This window comes from Triticum aestivum, chromosome 5A (genome assembly GCF_018294505.1).
Source record: "Triticum aestivum cultivar Chinese Spring chromosome 5A, IWGSC CS RefSeq v2.1, whole genome shotgun sequence".
Classification (NCBI taxonomy): Eukaryota; Viridiplantae; Streptophyta; class Magnoliopsida; order Poales; family Poaceae; genus Triticum; species Triticum aestivum.
Window position 1 is genome coordinate 459,448,469 of NC_057806.1, and position 14,385 is coordinate 459,462,853.

The window sequence follows — 14,385 nt, forward strand, 5'->3', positions numbered from 1 at the left end:
TGAAATTAATTACGGGTGAACCGGTCGCAGTGTGGTAAACTGGTGCGGATGGATGAGTCGGCCGTGATGTTTGTAAACCGGCGCGGACAATGAGTCGGCCGCATATATGGACGGATGTAAACCGAACAGCGGGGGCGGCGATTTGCATGTGTATCCGTCGAGCAGCATGGCCTGGAAGAATGCCACTGCAAAACTATGCTGGCACGCGCTCCATGTCTGCGGTATAACAATACATTTGTCATAAATAATTATCCTGCATAAAAATATTGCAGCAAAGATAGATTGTTTTTTGACAAAAAAACAATATGTGTTAAAAATAGACTCGGATGAATATCACCCGATTTATCCGAACGACAATGATGAGAGCGGTTTAATGGACGTGCACCAAACCGAGGCAAAAGCTTCAGCCGTGGCCACGCGCGGACACCTCGACCGTAGCGGAGACCACTCGACGGCCGGGGTGACTCGCAGGCTCAGAGCAGATGTGGCAGTGGCCACTCAAGGGCAAGGTGTAGGGCCAGCGACTCGGAGCGGCGATTCAATGCGAGGTTCTTGCGGGGCGCCTCACAGGCGAGGCAGTCCGCAGGTACGATGGTTGTCTTTTCTCCATGTGTGTACACCAGCTGTATTTCCTTGGATCTTTTCTAGCAAGAAGTGTTTAGTTGAGGGCTTTTCACGTGAAGGAGGCATTGGAATCCATCAGGTTTTGACTTTTTCGTCGTTGAGGCACCGTGAGCATTTGATTCAGATACATGCACTAGATTGGTCTGAAGATCTCACGTGTGCTAGGTCAAGCAGTTATCCTTACCCTGTTGTACGAGTTGAATCGGCAGAAATAACTAATCGGTCTCGGCGACTTGTACGCGTACAGAACCTGTGTCGATCTCGGCCTCTTGCACGCGGCGTTCCAAACGGGAGCGACTACAATAGAAAAAGGGTGTACGGTGAAAGAATAGAAAAACGAACCATGGCCATCGGATCGAAGATGATTGGTACAGATTGAGTGGGAGGGTTGTAAGTGTACATTTCTTCAAAACCCCCTACTAGTATTTACATATGGAAGGTAACTTTTGCAATAACCACCCAAAATTTCTGATATGTCAAACATTCTGTCCCTCATAAATAAGACAATTTCTCAAATCTGTACCGGTCCAGAAAAAAATGCATATGTACTGTACGAAATTTGATATATATTTGATTTCACTAGTAGTTTCTGCTACTTTCAGAATCATGCAAGAACTCCAAACATGTTCGTCACTAAAATGTATGAGAACATCACAAATTTCTGAGACATGAGAAAATTAATCCATAACTACACATACATTTTAAATTGCACGATCCCAGATAGAACAGAACAGAATAGAGACGACACAAATACATATAAAGTGTTACATAACATGAGAGGATCATTTTTGGTACATCACAGACAACACAAAGTATGCAGGACTAAAGTAAGCACCGCTGTCTGCTGAACAAGCTTGCCGTCAGAATTTGCATCAAGTTTGCTCTGTTTGGTACACAACAGAAAAGCTACTGCCTTTTGCCTCCAGTACTAGTGCCTCTTGCTTATCAATCTTGTGCTGGGAGAAGTCAGACCTAGCAAACGAGATTCAGTTAGTACAGGTCCATACAAGTGTCATGCGTTTCTACTTATTTTTTAATCATCGTTATCTAATGAAATGAATATGCATCAACAATACCATTTCATTGTTTGCTGCACAAACCACATGGAAGGAAAATTAGAGACAACTTCATTGCAAAACACAACCTAAATGCGACTATGCTGGACAGAGAAAGCCACTGGACAGTTTAATCACTCAGGAGCAGTCATAAGTTCGAGAAGAACAATATTACCTATAACCAGTGAACCACAAAATGGTTATTTTTCTTTTGAAAAGATGAAGATTCTTCAGTTGCGCAATTTGTTTCACATGATGATATGCTCTCACATAACTTTCATCTACCTCTGTTGATGGAGGCAAGTGACGAATTTCAGCAACTAAAGGAATCTATGGAACTGATCCATTTTGAGCCACTTGTCCCTGACTTCTAGACGATCGCTTGAACACGAGAGAGATAGATGTTGCGACATCGGCACTTCAACATCGGTGATGATTTTTCTTACATGCTTTGTAAATGTAACAATCTATTCTATTTGTGTAGTAATAGCAAGACAAAAAGAACAGATAGTCTTCAAAAGCAAGAATTACAAACCTCTATTGTTGTGTCATTTGTTTCTTAGAGCATGTCCTTGCATCATGGAACGCCACTTCCTTACAAATGCTACATTTGCGTGCGACTTTTTGATGGATTCCGGGCCTTCTTTTTTTCTCACTCGACCCACTCCTCACAGCATCCCTGTGTCCCTTTATTCTAGAGCAAGTGCCCCTTGCATTGATATCAGCAGGTGTGTGGATGGTAACGTGCTTTGGAATGATGCTCCCGATAAATGACTCCTCATTTTCGCGTGTGTTGCATGCTACAGCTGGTACGAGATGGGCTAAAGCCATCTCAGCATTGCACAAACTAGTGTGCAGGAATTCAATTCCTTCCATTGAACCTTTAGACTTCTGAATGAGATCTTCTAGCTTGTTCCTAATGAGAGCTATCTTCCTTTTCATAGCCATGTCAACCGGGTCAATTAAATTCTCTTCAAGCATGTTCCCTTCCCCATCGAAGATAATGTCCCTAGCAATATGAAAAATATTACATATGATGTGTGTCAAAGCAGATAAGTATAAATGCTTCAATATCTATTTGAAGAGAAATATACCTTTTGCAATTTCTCTCCCACCGCTTAAGAACATAAATTCTTGGCAATTCATTTATTTTCGCACCCCTCAACACTCGGATAATATGGCGGCACACGATTCCATTGGACTCAAAAAGCTTGCAAGAACATTTAGCAGTCATGGATACTGTGTCATAAGACACTTATCTAATCTTTTTGTATTGATCACTCACAAACATGATTTTAATCTCCTCATGATTTTTCGTGTCCTGAACATCACAATCATCTCTGGCAGCAAGCACCTGGGCCTGAAATAATTCAAAAATCTCGTGGGTGAATACCGCCCTGCCTTGTCTCTCTATTTCCCATGGTGTCACCAACTCACTTGTTGTGTATTCACTTGTGTTATCAGCAATTAACTCATTCTGCCTCTGACACTTCAAAGCAGTGTCAAACCTTAGCCAAAACTCAACGAAGGTAAGCTTGCGACAGATGAACAACAACAACAAACAACAACAACAACAAAGCCTTTAGTCCCAAAACAAGTTGGGGTAGGCTAGAGGTGAAACCCATAAGATCTCACAACCAACTCATGGCTCTGGCACATGGATAGCAAGCTTCCACGCACCCCTGTCCATAGCTAGCTCTTTGTCGATACTCCAATCCTTCAGGTCTCTCTTAACGGACTCCTCCCAAGTCAAAATCGGTCGACCCCGCCCTCTCTTGACATTCTCCGCACGCTTTAGCCGTCCGCTATGCACTGGAGCTTCTGGAGGCCTGCGCTGAATATGCCCAAACCATCTCAAACGATGTTGGACAAGCTTCTCCTCAATTGGTGCTACCCCAACTCTATCTCGTATATCATCATTCCGGACTCGATCCTTCCTCGTGTGGCCACACATCCATCTCAACATACGCATCTCCGCCACACCTAACTGTTGAACATGTCGCCTTTTAGTCGGCCAACACTCTGCGCCATACAACATTGCGGGTCAAACCGCCGTCCTGTAGAACTTGCCTTTTAGCTTTTGTGGCACTCTCTTGTCACAGAGAATGCCAGAAGCTTGGCGCCACTTCATCCATCCGGCTTTGATTCGATGGTTCACATCTTCATCAATACCCCCATCCTCCTACAACATTGACCCCAAATACCGAAAGGTGTCCTTCCGAGGTACCACCTGGCCATCAAGGCTAACCTCCTCCTCCTCACAGCTAGTAGTACTGAAACCGCACATCATGTACTCGGTTTTAGTTCTACTAAGCCTAAACCCTTTCGATTCCAAGGTTTGTCTCCATAACTCTAACTTCCTATTTACCCCCGTCCGACTATCGTCAACTAGCACCACATCATCCGCAAAGAGCATACACCATGGGATATCTCCTTGTATACCCCTTGTGACCTCATCCATCACCAATGCAAAAAGATAAGGGCTCAAAGCTGACCCCTGATGCAGTCCTATCTTAATCGGGAAGTCATCGGTGTCGACATCACTTGTTCGAACACTTGTCACAACATTATTGTACATGTCCTTGATGAGGGTAATGTACTTTGCTGGGACTTTGTGTTTCTCCAAGGCCCACCACATGACATTCCGTGGTATCTTATCATAGGCCTTCTCCAAGTCAATGAACACCATATGCAAGTCCTTCTTATGCTCCCTATATCTCTCCATAAGTTGTCGTACCAAGAAAATGGCTTCCATGGTTGACCTCCCAGGCATGAAACCAAACTGATTTTTGGTCACGCTTGTCATTCTTCTTAAGCGGTGCTCAATGACTCTCTCCCATAGCTTCATTGTACGGCTCATCAGCTTAATTCCACGGTAATTAGTACAACTCTGAACATCCCCCTTGTTCTTGAAGATTGGTACTAATATACTCCGTCTCCATTCTTCTGGCATCTTGTTTGCCCGAAAAATGAGGTTGAAAAGCTTGGTTAGCCATACTATCGCTATGTCCCCGAGACCTTTCCACACCTCAATGGGGATACAATCAGGGCCCATCGCCTTGCCTCCTTTCATCCTTTTTAAAGCCTCCTTCACCTCAGACTCCTGGATGCACCGCACAAAACGCATGCTGGTCTCATCAAAGGAGTCATTCAGTTCAATGGTAGAACTCTCATTCTCCCCATTGAACAGCTTGTCGAAGTACTCCCGCCATCTATGCTTAATCTCTTCGTCCTTCACCAAGAGTTGGCCTGCTCCGTCCTTGATGCATTTGACTTGGCCAATATCCCTCATCTTCCTCTCCCGGATCTTAGCCATCTTATAGATGTCCCTTTCACCTTCCTTCGTGCCTAACCGTTGGTAGAGGTCCTCATATGCCCGACCCCTTGCTTCACCAACAGCTTGCTTTGCGGCCTTCTTCGCCATCTTGTACTTCTCTATGTTGTCTGCACTCCTATCCAGGTATAGGCGTCTGAAGCAATCTTTCTTCTCTTTAAGCGCCTTCTGGACATCATCATTCCACCACCAGGTATCCTTATCTTCGCTTCTCCTTCCCCTGGACACTCCAAACTCCTCCGAGGCCACCTTACGAATGCAAGTCGCCATCTTCATCCACACATTGTCCGCATCCCCTCCTTCCTCCCAAGGGCCCTCCTTAAATACCCTCTCCTTGAACACCTGAGCTACCTCCCCCTTGAGCTTCCACCACTTCGTTCTAGCGACCTTGGCACGCTTATCCCGCTGGACACGAATCCGAAAGCGGAAGTCAGCAACCACCAGCTTATGCTGGGGTACAACACTCTCCCCAGGTATCACCTTACAGTCTAGGCACGCACGCCTATCTTCTCTTCTTGAGAGGATGAAATCAATCTGGCTAGAGTGTTGGCCACTACTAAAAGTCACCAGATGTGATTCTCTCTTTCTAAAGAGGGTGTTAGCTACAATCATGTTGTAGGCTAGAGCAAAGCTTAAGACATCTTCTCCTTCTTGATTCCTGATGCCATAGCCAAAGCCCCCATGCGCCCCTTCAAAACCTGTGTTAGATGTACCCACGTGGCCATTGAGGTCTCCTCCTATGAAGAGCTTCTCACCAATCGGTACACTCCTAACCATGTCTTCCAAGCCTTCCCAGAACTCCCTCTTGGTGTTCTCATTGTGGCCTACTTGCGGGGCATATGCGCTGATAACATTGAGAACCAAGTCCTCAGCTACCAGCTTGACCAGGATAATCCGGTCCCCACGTCTCCTGACGTCTACCACTCCATACTTGAGGCTCTTGTTGATCAAGATGCCTACGCCATTTCTGTTTGCAGGCGTCCCCGTGTACCACAGCTTGAAGCCGGTATCCTCCACCTCCTTCGCCTTCTGTCCTCTCCATTTGGTTTCTTGGACGCAAAGGATATCAACACCTCTCCTCACTGCTGCATCAACTAGCTCCCGAAGCTTCCCTGTCAGAGACCCTACGTTCCAGCTACCTAAGCGAATCCTCCTAGGCTCGGCTAGCTTCCTTACCCTTCGCACTCGTCGAGTCAAATGCGAAGACCCTTGCTCATTTTCCACTACATCCGGGCACCGATGTAGCGCGCCACTAAGGATGCGATGACCCGATCCTCGCTCACTTGGCACCGTATCCGGATCAAGATACGGCGTGCCACTTGGGGGGTGACGGCCCGGCCCTTGCCCATTTTCCACCACACCCGGGTTCCGATGTGGCGCGTCGCTGAGAGGGTTACGCCCCAACGAAAATCTTTTGGGTTTCATCTCCATAAGAGTGGCTGAGTTTTTACGTTGGCTCGCCAAGCCTATCACAACCCTCCTCCTTTACCCGGGCTTGGGACCGGCTATGTTGAGACAACATAGGCGGAGTTAAGCTTGCGACAGATGAAACGCTTAAAAAATGAGTTTGCGCTCTCTGAAATTGAAGTTGTCTTGAGAAGACCAGCTAGGGGAATTTCCATAAAGTAAGCTAGTATCCATGTTGCACAAAGTTCATACCTTTTCGCGAACCACTCATGGTCCTCCAACTTAAAATCTATGATGAAAGACTTCCATCTATCCTCAAATTCAGCAGGGGTTTCAGAATTCCACACACAATGTTTTAGCCTATCATAGAATACAAGGTCATTTTTCAACTCAGGACGTACCTTCCCAGGAACTTTCTCCATAATGTGCCACATACACAATCGATGCGCGGTGTTCGGCAGAGTTTCTTTAATTGCGTTCCTCATCTTACTACATTCGTCTGTTGTGATTAGTCTAGGCGCAATCCCACTCATTGCTGTAAGAAACGCCCTGAACAACCAAATATAGGAGTCTGCTGTCTCATGAAGTAGAAACCCAGCCCCAAAAAAGACATTTTGCATATGATGGTTTACTCCAGTGAAGGGCGCAAACGTGTATTCATATTGGTTAGTGTTGTATGTTGAATCAAAAGATACCACATCATTGAAGTGACCATAGTTTTTCCTACTTGTCGCATCCGTCCAGAACAAACGAACTAATGTACCAACCTCGTCAACTTCATAGTCAAAGAAAAAAGTAGGATTGAGAGCCTTCAATCTACCAAATTGGTCCACTAGCATTTGAGCGTCGTAATTTTTAATTTTATTTTTCAATCCACCATAGTGATTCTGTAGGTCCTTCTGGGTGCAGCCAACATGCTGAAAACCCCCTGCGCCAACATGAAGAAACCTATATGCTAAGGCGGTCCCGATGCTAGCTTTCTGGCAATCATGGAGTGTTGTCTTCACCCTCTCGCTAATTTGACGATTAGATCTAATCAAGTGTTGATGGCTAGGTGGCACAAAAGGGTGATTGTGATATTCACTGAGTGAAGCTATCTTATATTTTCCATCACTTTCCCGAGTGACATAGATAAAAGCTTGACATCCACATCTAGTCAATTTCACCTTTCGCCTTTTCTTGGAATGATCAACAACAACCATACCTTTCTCGGGCCGAAAGCCTTCTTTTGCACACAAGAAGCGCTTCCACAGAAGCACATTATCTACGATCTTTTGCTGCCCAAGACGTACACCAAATCCGACATGGTGTGCATATGTCTTGTAAAATTCCATTACTGAGCCAATGTCATCAAATAGCATCCCCACTTTTGGCTTCAATTCCTCATCACATTGGGGTTTATACAAAGAACCCTGCAACATCAATTCAGAGTTTAGTAACATTAACCTCACACGACAATGCTATGAACTTATGGGATCTCATTTTTGTCAGAAGCAAAAAATATATTTCCAAACAACCTAAAAATTCAACTACTATTTGCCAAATGCAACGCTTATTTAGTGGGTATAACAAGCTGTGACCGGCATTGGTACCTCTTGAGAGAAGGCCTGTTTCTTTTTTGGTGTACTCGCATCATCAATGAGAAGCATTGGGGAATTTATTTCTGCAAATGAGGTAGCATCACTCAAATCTTGATTTTGGACACTATTGGCCGATTCCACAACTGCAAACAAATATTCAGCAAAAAACATCAAGGAAGGGATTAACGAAAAATTTAGGTAATGACAAGATATTACTGCTTTTTTAGATTGTGTCTTCTCACCTGATAGTGTTGGTGCACAGTTTGGGATTACTGGAACGGTGGGCTCTCCTAAAGGCGACGTCCCACTACTTCTCTCCATTTTCAGTTCGAGATGCAGCAACAAAACAGCGAAGGACGAATGTAGTACTAGTCGACGAGCTTTGATCTATCCATCATATGCAGAGCAGAAATTGCATTTCACTCCAAAATCCAAATATCTGACTTCTTAATCACCTCAAAACATAAAAATCTCTGTAAGCTTCCAAGATACCGTTACTCGCGATTAAAATATATACCTTCACAAAATGTTCATATGCTTGCCATTCATATCATTTCCAAAGATCCAGAATTTTTTAATCTTACAATAGAGGATACAACATATGCTCCAAGCACTATTTTAAAGCAAGAGTACTTTCATATATCTATGTCAAAATATCATGTCCTCCTAAATAAAGTTGATATGCTACAGAATTGTGCTTGAAGTTTGCAGTAAGAGTTGAACCAAAATGATTTCTAAATAATATTATGTACTACGAGTACTCTTTACGCCAAAGAAGTTTGAAGTACTAATAATATGTATGTCGTAGATGACATGTCGAAGAACAAGTATTCGGTACTTTCAGGCTTTCACACTGTCCAAGTTAGTATAAAATTTGGCACTTTCAGGCTGTCCAAGCACAAGTCTGAAAGTTTGAATTTTGGTACAAGCACAAGTAATTTTAGATTGTCATTTTTGCGAATGTTATCTTTCAGACTGTCAGTCTGAAAGTATGAAGTTTGGTACAAGCAGAAGTACTTCCAGACCAAAGCACAAGTATGAAAGTATGAAATTTTACTCCGTAGAGTACTTTCAGACTGTCCAAGCACAAGTCTGAAATTTGGTACATAATATTTGCAGAATACTTGGCACTTTCAGTCTGAACTCCAAGCACAAGTCTCTTTATAGTGTAAAATTTTGTCCATAATATTATGTTCTTGTTTGTGAGGAGTAGATGACATGCACAGTTTGCAGTAAAAGTTGAACAAAAGTGATTTCCTAAATAAATGCTGCAAAATCAAGTATGAAAATTAGTATCAACCTTTCAGACAAGCATACATGAAGACTGGAGATTTCTTCTATGATGTTCCCAGATGGCGGAGTTAGATGCAGGCGATGTGTGGAGAATGGGCTCATTGGGATAGGAGAAGGAATGGAATGAGAGTTTTCTATGGAGGTCGCAGCAGAGTACCTTGGAGAACTTGCCCACACAAGGTCTCAGCTTCGGACAGAGGAGGTCCGCCGGGGCAGCCAGAATGCCGGCGAGAAGACGGTCGTGGATGGATCTGGAACTCCACCGGGCGCAATCGTCCAGCTAGGCACCGGATCTGGCCCGCCGCCACCGTCGGCAAGCTGGAGCTGGCGGCTACGCGTTGGGGATTGGGGTTCGCGTTGCTGTGTTCTTAGGAAGAAGAGAAGTCCCAACCACGTTCCTGCAAAACGAGTAGAAGCAAGGGAGTTTTCTGCAAAGAACCAAGTACCTGTGCGCTCAGATCCGCCCACTAGAATATGGACCGTTCATCCAGGATCAGAAGGCCCAGACTTGTTTTTTCTGTTTTTGCAATTGTGGACCTTTTTCTATTGTAGTCGCTCCCGTTCCAAACCTTGATCTGGCTTCGAATTGTTGTACATTGAAGGAAAAAACACCAGCAGCTATGAGTTGATTTCCCGAGACTTGTAATGTGTCCGATCAGATTCCAACGGAAGTTGACGGTCTTAGCGATGTAGTGATTTCACAGTTTGATTGCTAGATGTTACGCACAATCCGCCAAGAAAAGTCGTATGTGGATAACTTTCCTGTTGGTTTCGACAGATCGTCGAACAAGGACGGTAGACAAGTTGTAACCCTATTTTTTCTTGAACCTTAAATCTCATAGATCTCCAGTCTGGACTGATGACCTTGAAGTTGATGCATCCTTCAAAACCGGCTTATCCGGAAAATTGCAAACTTCTCGATCCTTGGGAGAGATCCCTCCAAGAACTCAACACCACCGTGTGCGAGCCCCACGGTGGGCGCCAACTGTCGTGAAATTATCACGGCAGATGTCCTTAGTGTCAGGACTTAGTCGCGAGGCCAACGCATCTATGTGGTAGCTTGAGAGGGGTTGAGCGGGACGAGAGACGCGATGTTTTACCCAGGTTCGGCCTCTCACGGTGGAGGTAAAAGCCTACATCATGCTTCATTGATATTGATGATGATGATCTCAATTACAAGAGTGCTCTATCTCGAGAGCTATTGTTTAAACCTAACTTGTTCAACTTGTGGAACTTGTGAATCTCGTCCCTCTTGGGGTGCCCTGCCCCTCCTTATATATGTAGAAAGGGCGGTTTATATGACTAGTCCTATTAGGATTAGGATTACTCTATTACAAGTGGAGTCCTAGTCTTGCTTCCTTTGTAAGGGAATATTTTTTGTGCTTTCCTCATAAACCGGCCCACCATTAAACGTGAACCGGCCTTCTGGGCCATGGGCCTCGTCATCCATCTGACCCGCCCGCCGGGTTACTAATGAGCCGGCAAGATCGGACGGGTAGCCCGTGAACCGCCAAGCTCCGGGCGGGTTACCAGTGAGTCATCCAGTCCGGCCGGTTTATACTTCCGGCCGGTTTATGCCACGGGGTATATCCCCGACAGTACTGTTAAGTGGGGTCCAAGAGAACCAGTCAGAATGACTGAAGTGATGCTTAACTAAAATCATATGTCTTCGAGTGAAGACTATGAGAGCAAATCTTATTCAGAGTTAGATAAGTCAGCTTTGCTTGTAGCCCAAATAAAGTTGTCGTGTGTGTTTGAAATCTGACCATTGGAACACGTGTCAGTTCCTTAGTGACCCAGGGTCATTTCGGACAAATCAGGTCGGGTTGCCTAATGGCTATAAATAGCCTACTCCCTTACAACCATAAACGGTTGGCTGCTCAGAGTTAGTGCACGGCTTTTGTCGTTTGAGAGCAACCCACCTCGAAGCCTTTGAGAGAGAATTCCTTGCGAGGATAAATCCCTAAACACCCAAAGCCAAAGAGTGTTAGGCATCACTTAAGTCTTCCTGTCTGTGTGATCTGAAGACTTATTACACTTGAGGACTGTGAATCCTCCAGCCGGTTAGGCGTCGCGTTCTGAGCATCCAAGAGTCATTGTGGATCGCCGGTGAACGAAGTCTGTGAAGGTTTGGAAGTCTACCTTGAAGACTTACCAGAGTGATTGGGCGAGGACTGGGTGTCCTTAGCTCAAGGGGAATAAGGTGAAGACACGGTCTTCTGAGCTGAATCTCAGCCTCCCTAACCAGACGTACAGTTGTCACAGCAACTGGAACTGGTCCAACAAATCATTATCTTCAACGAGTCACTGGTTTCATCCTTCCCATTCCTTTACTTACTGTTGGCCCTGGTGAAGTCATTGTATGATTGCATTATCTTTTGTCTTCACTGAGTGACTGCTTGTTCTGATTGGCTTCACACTATCTTCCTACCTGATCTATACTGCCTAGCTGCTATTAGTCGTTGTGCTTTCACTTCATTGAATACTTGACTATGGCTTGCTTAGTGTAGTCTACCTTCCGCTGCATGATAATAGGTTTATTTCTATCGTTTGTCTTCAAAACTTCCATGTTTTGAAGACTTTCATAAAAATCGCCTATTCACCCCCCCTCTAGTCGATCAGTAGCACTTTCAATTAGTATCAGACCAAGGTAATCCCTTATTTTGTGTGATTCGGTTTAACCACCTGGAGTTTTAGCTATGTCGACTGCAGGGATAATCAAAGTCTCCATTGCGTGCCCAGTCTTCGATGGAACTGAATATCCCTACTGGAAGAATAAGATGCGCATGCATCTTGAAGCCATTGATGTCGACCTATGGTATGTCGTCAAGAATGGTGTTCCCAAGGCTGGTGAAGGTGTCACCGCTGCTGATGTCAAGGAGTTCATTCAACTAGACTCCACTGCCACGAACATCATATGTGGTCATCTGACCAAAGGACAGTATGACCGTGTGAGTGCTTTGGAAACATCTAAGCTAGTCTGGGACTGGCTCTCCAAGGTCAACGAAGGCGTCTCAACCCAGAGAGATCAGAGAATCAGTGTCCTTCGCAACCTCTTCAACCACTTCAAGAGAAACGACAATGAGAATGTCCAGCTCACGTTTAATCGACTCACTGACATCACAAATGAGCTTCAAGCCCTCGGCGCTACTGAGATCACCAAGCATGAAGTCGTCAAGACACTCCTGAGATCACTTGACAGCTCGTTTGACACCCTAGCCCCGATGATTCAAGAACGTCCTGACTTCAAGACACTTGATCCATCTGACATACTTGAGAGGCTCAACACACATGAGTTTCAGCTTTCTGAGAAAAGAGACATCTACGGTCCCAACTATGGGCGAACTCGTGCCTTGAAGGCAAAAGCTGTCACCTCATCTGAAGAAGAATCTGACAGCAGTTCTGATGATCCTGAAGACATTGGAAAGGAGCTTGCTATGCTTGTGAAGAAGTTCCAAAAATTCACCAAAAAGAAAGGCTTCAGAAAGTCTTCACGATCAAGCTCAAGGAATGATGAAGCTTCTGCTCATGACTACAAGAAGAGAACATGCCACAAGTGCAAGAAACCTGGCCACTACATCTCCGAGTGTCTGCAGTGGGACAATGAGAACAAGAAGAAGAAGAAGAGCAAGGAGTATGATTCTGATGACAGGAAGAAGAAGAAGAAATACTCAAAGTCTTCTTCCAAGTCTTCTTCCAAGTCTTCTTCCAAGTCTTCTTCAAAGTCTTCATCACACAAGAAGATCTCATCTGGCAAGGCTCGTGCGTTCGTGGGCAAGGAAATGGATTCAGAGGAGGAGTCCGCTTCTGAGGAGGAGGAGGTGGAGTCTGAGGAGGAGTCCGATTCTTGCATTGCAAATCTGGCTACAGCATACGTTGCCAAGTCCATCTTCAACACTGAAGACAAGGACTTCATCACCGACACCGATGCAAATGACAAGGACTACTCCACTCCCACCTACTGCTTCATGGCACGCGGTGCCAAGGTAAACACACGCACTACTCACTATCAAACATCAAGTGAAGATAACTCTGACTGTGGTTCCAAACCTAGCTACAAAACACTTGCTAAAATTGCAACAGAACAACAGAAAGCTATGGAACATATTCAAAAACTGTTAGATAAAAGTGATGACCTATTAGACGCTGAAATGACTCGATCTCAGTCCTTAATTGAAGACATAAAAAATCTTCATGTTAAGTATGAGGAACTTGAAAGTCGTCATGAAACGCTCTCAACAACTCATGAAAAGCTTTCCTATGATTATCTTCAAAGGAAGCAAGATCTTGAGAAATTGAGAGTGGCTCATGAAGATCTTCAAAAGGAAAACGAGTCACTTCGCGCCAAACAGATCAGTTCCGCTTAGGAAGGATTTGAACCACCATGTCTTAAATGCATTGAGCGTGACAACGCTACTTCTGTTACTGGGTGTTCTACTGCTGCTACTATTGCAATATCTTCAACTGTTGATGTGGTAACTAACCCCTCTGCTGAGGATACCACTGCTATTGCTGATGAAAATGCAAGGTTGAAGACATTGCTTGAAACAGGGATGTACAAAAGTCTCAAAGGGCATCGGACACTATGTGATGTTCTCAAAAGGCAGATCCTGAACCGAAACCCTAGGAAAGAGGGTCTTGGGTTCGAAAGGAAAATGAATGTTGATGGCTCTTACTGGAAACCTGAGCAGTACCCCAAAACCACATGGGTTGCTGCAAAGGAACCCTCAGTGGATCCATCCACCCTGTCAGGTTTCAATTGTGCTAATCCCATTGTTATTGATGAATCCTTTGATGTAAACTATAAACTGTTTAAGAATCAGAATGGTGAAGTGTTTGCCAGGTACATTGGTACTAACTGCAGGAATGGGCCACCTATGAAGAAAGTCTGGGTGCCGAAAAGGTTGTTGGAGAATCTTCCTGTGAATGTTGTCATGACACCACAAGTGAAGAAGACAAACCCCAGACCACAGGCTTCATATGGTCCAAAGGCTTCATACAGACAAAGGACTCACCTGAGTCGCACTAATGCAAATGTTTTGCAGGGAAGCCATACTCAGGCCTATGAATATGAGCGCGTTTCATCAAACCG

At 44.7% G+C, this 14,385-nt stretch overlaps 1 protein-coding gene across 7 annotated transcripts; it reads right to left on the reverse strand.

The window, feature by feature from the left end:
• Positions 1–1,170: 1,170 nt before the first annotated feature.
• Positions 1,171–9,717, reverse strand: LOC123104019 (protein FAR1-RELATED SEQUENCE 5). 7 transcript variants are annotated; one of them, XR_006450077.1, is made up of 7 exons: positions 9,451–9,710; positions 8,243–8,446; positions 8,013–8,143; positions 7,625–7,832; positions 2,774–3,039; positions 2,215–2,688; positions 1,171–1,596 (listed from the first exon to the last, which is right to left on the reverse strand). XR_006450077.1 is itself a non-coding variant. In XM_044525733.1 (6 exons), exons 3-6 carry the CDS (start codon positions 8,319–8,321, stop codon positions 1,447–1,449), a joined length of 1,053 nt encoding a protein of 350 aa, XP_044381668.1. In that variant the 5' UTR covers positions 8,322–8,446; positions 9,301–9,337; positions 9,451–9,717; the 3' UTR covers positions 1,171–1,446. The 7 variants fall into 7 exon arrangements, 5 of the variants coding, with proteins under 5 accessions (XP_044381668.1, XP_044381669.1, XP_044381666.1 ...); XR_006450076.1 differs by lacking the exon at positions 2,774–3,039 and having other exon boundaries at positions 9,451–9,715; XM_044525733.1 differs by lacking the exons at positions 2,215–2,688; positions 2,774–3,039 and adding an exon at positions 9,301–9,337 and having other exon boundaries at positions 1,171–1,490; positions 7,034–7,832; positions 9,451–9,717.
• Between the last annotated feature and the right edge of the window lie 4,668 nt (positions 9,718–14,385).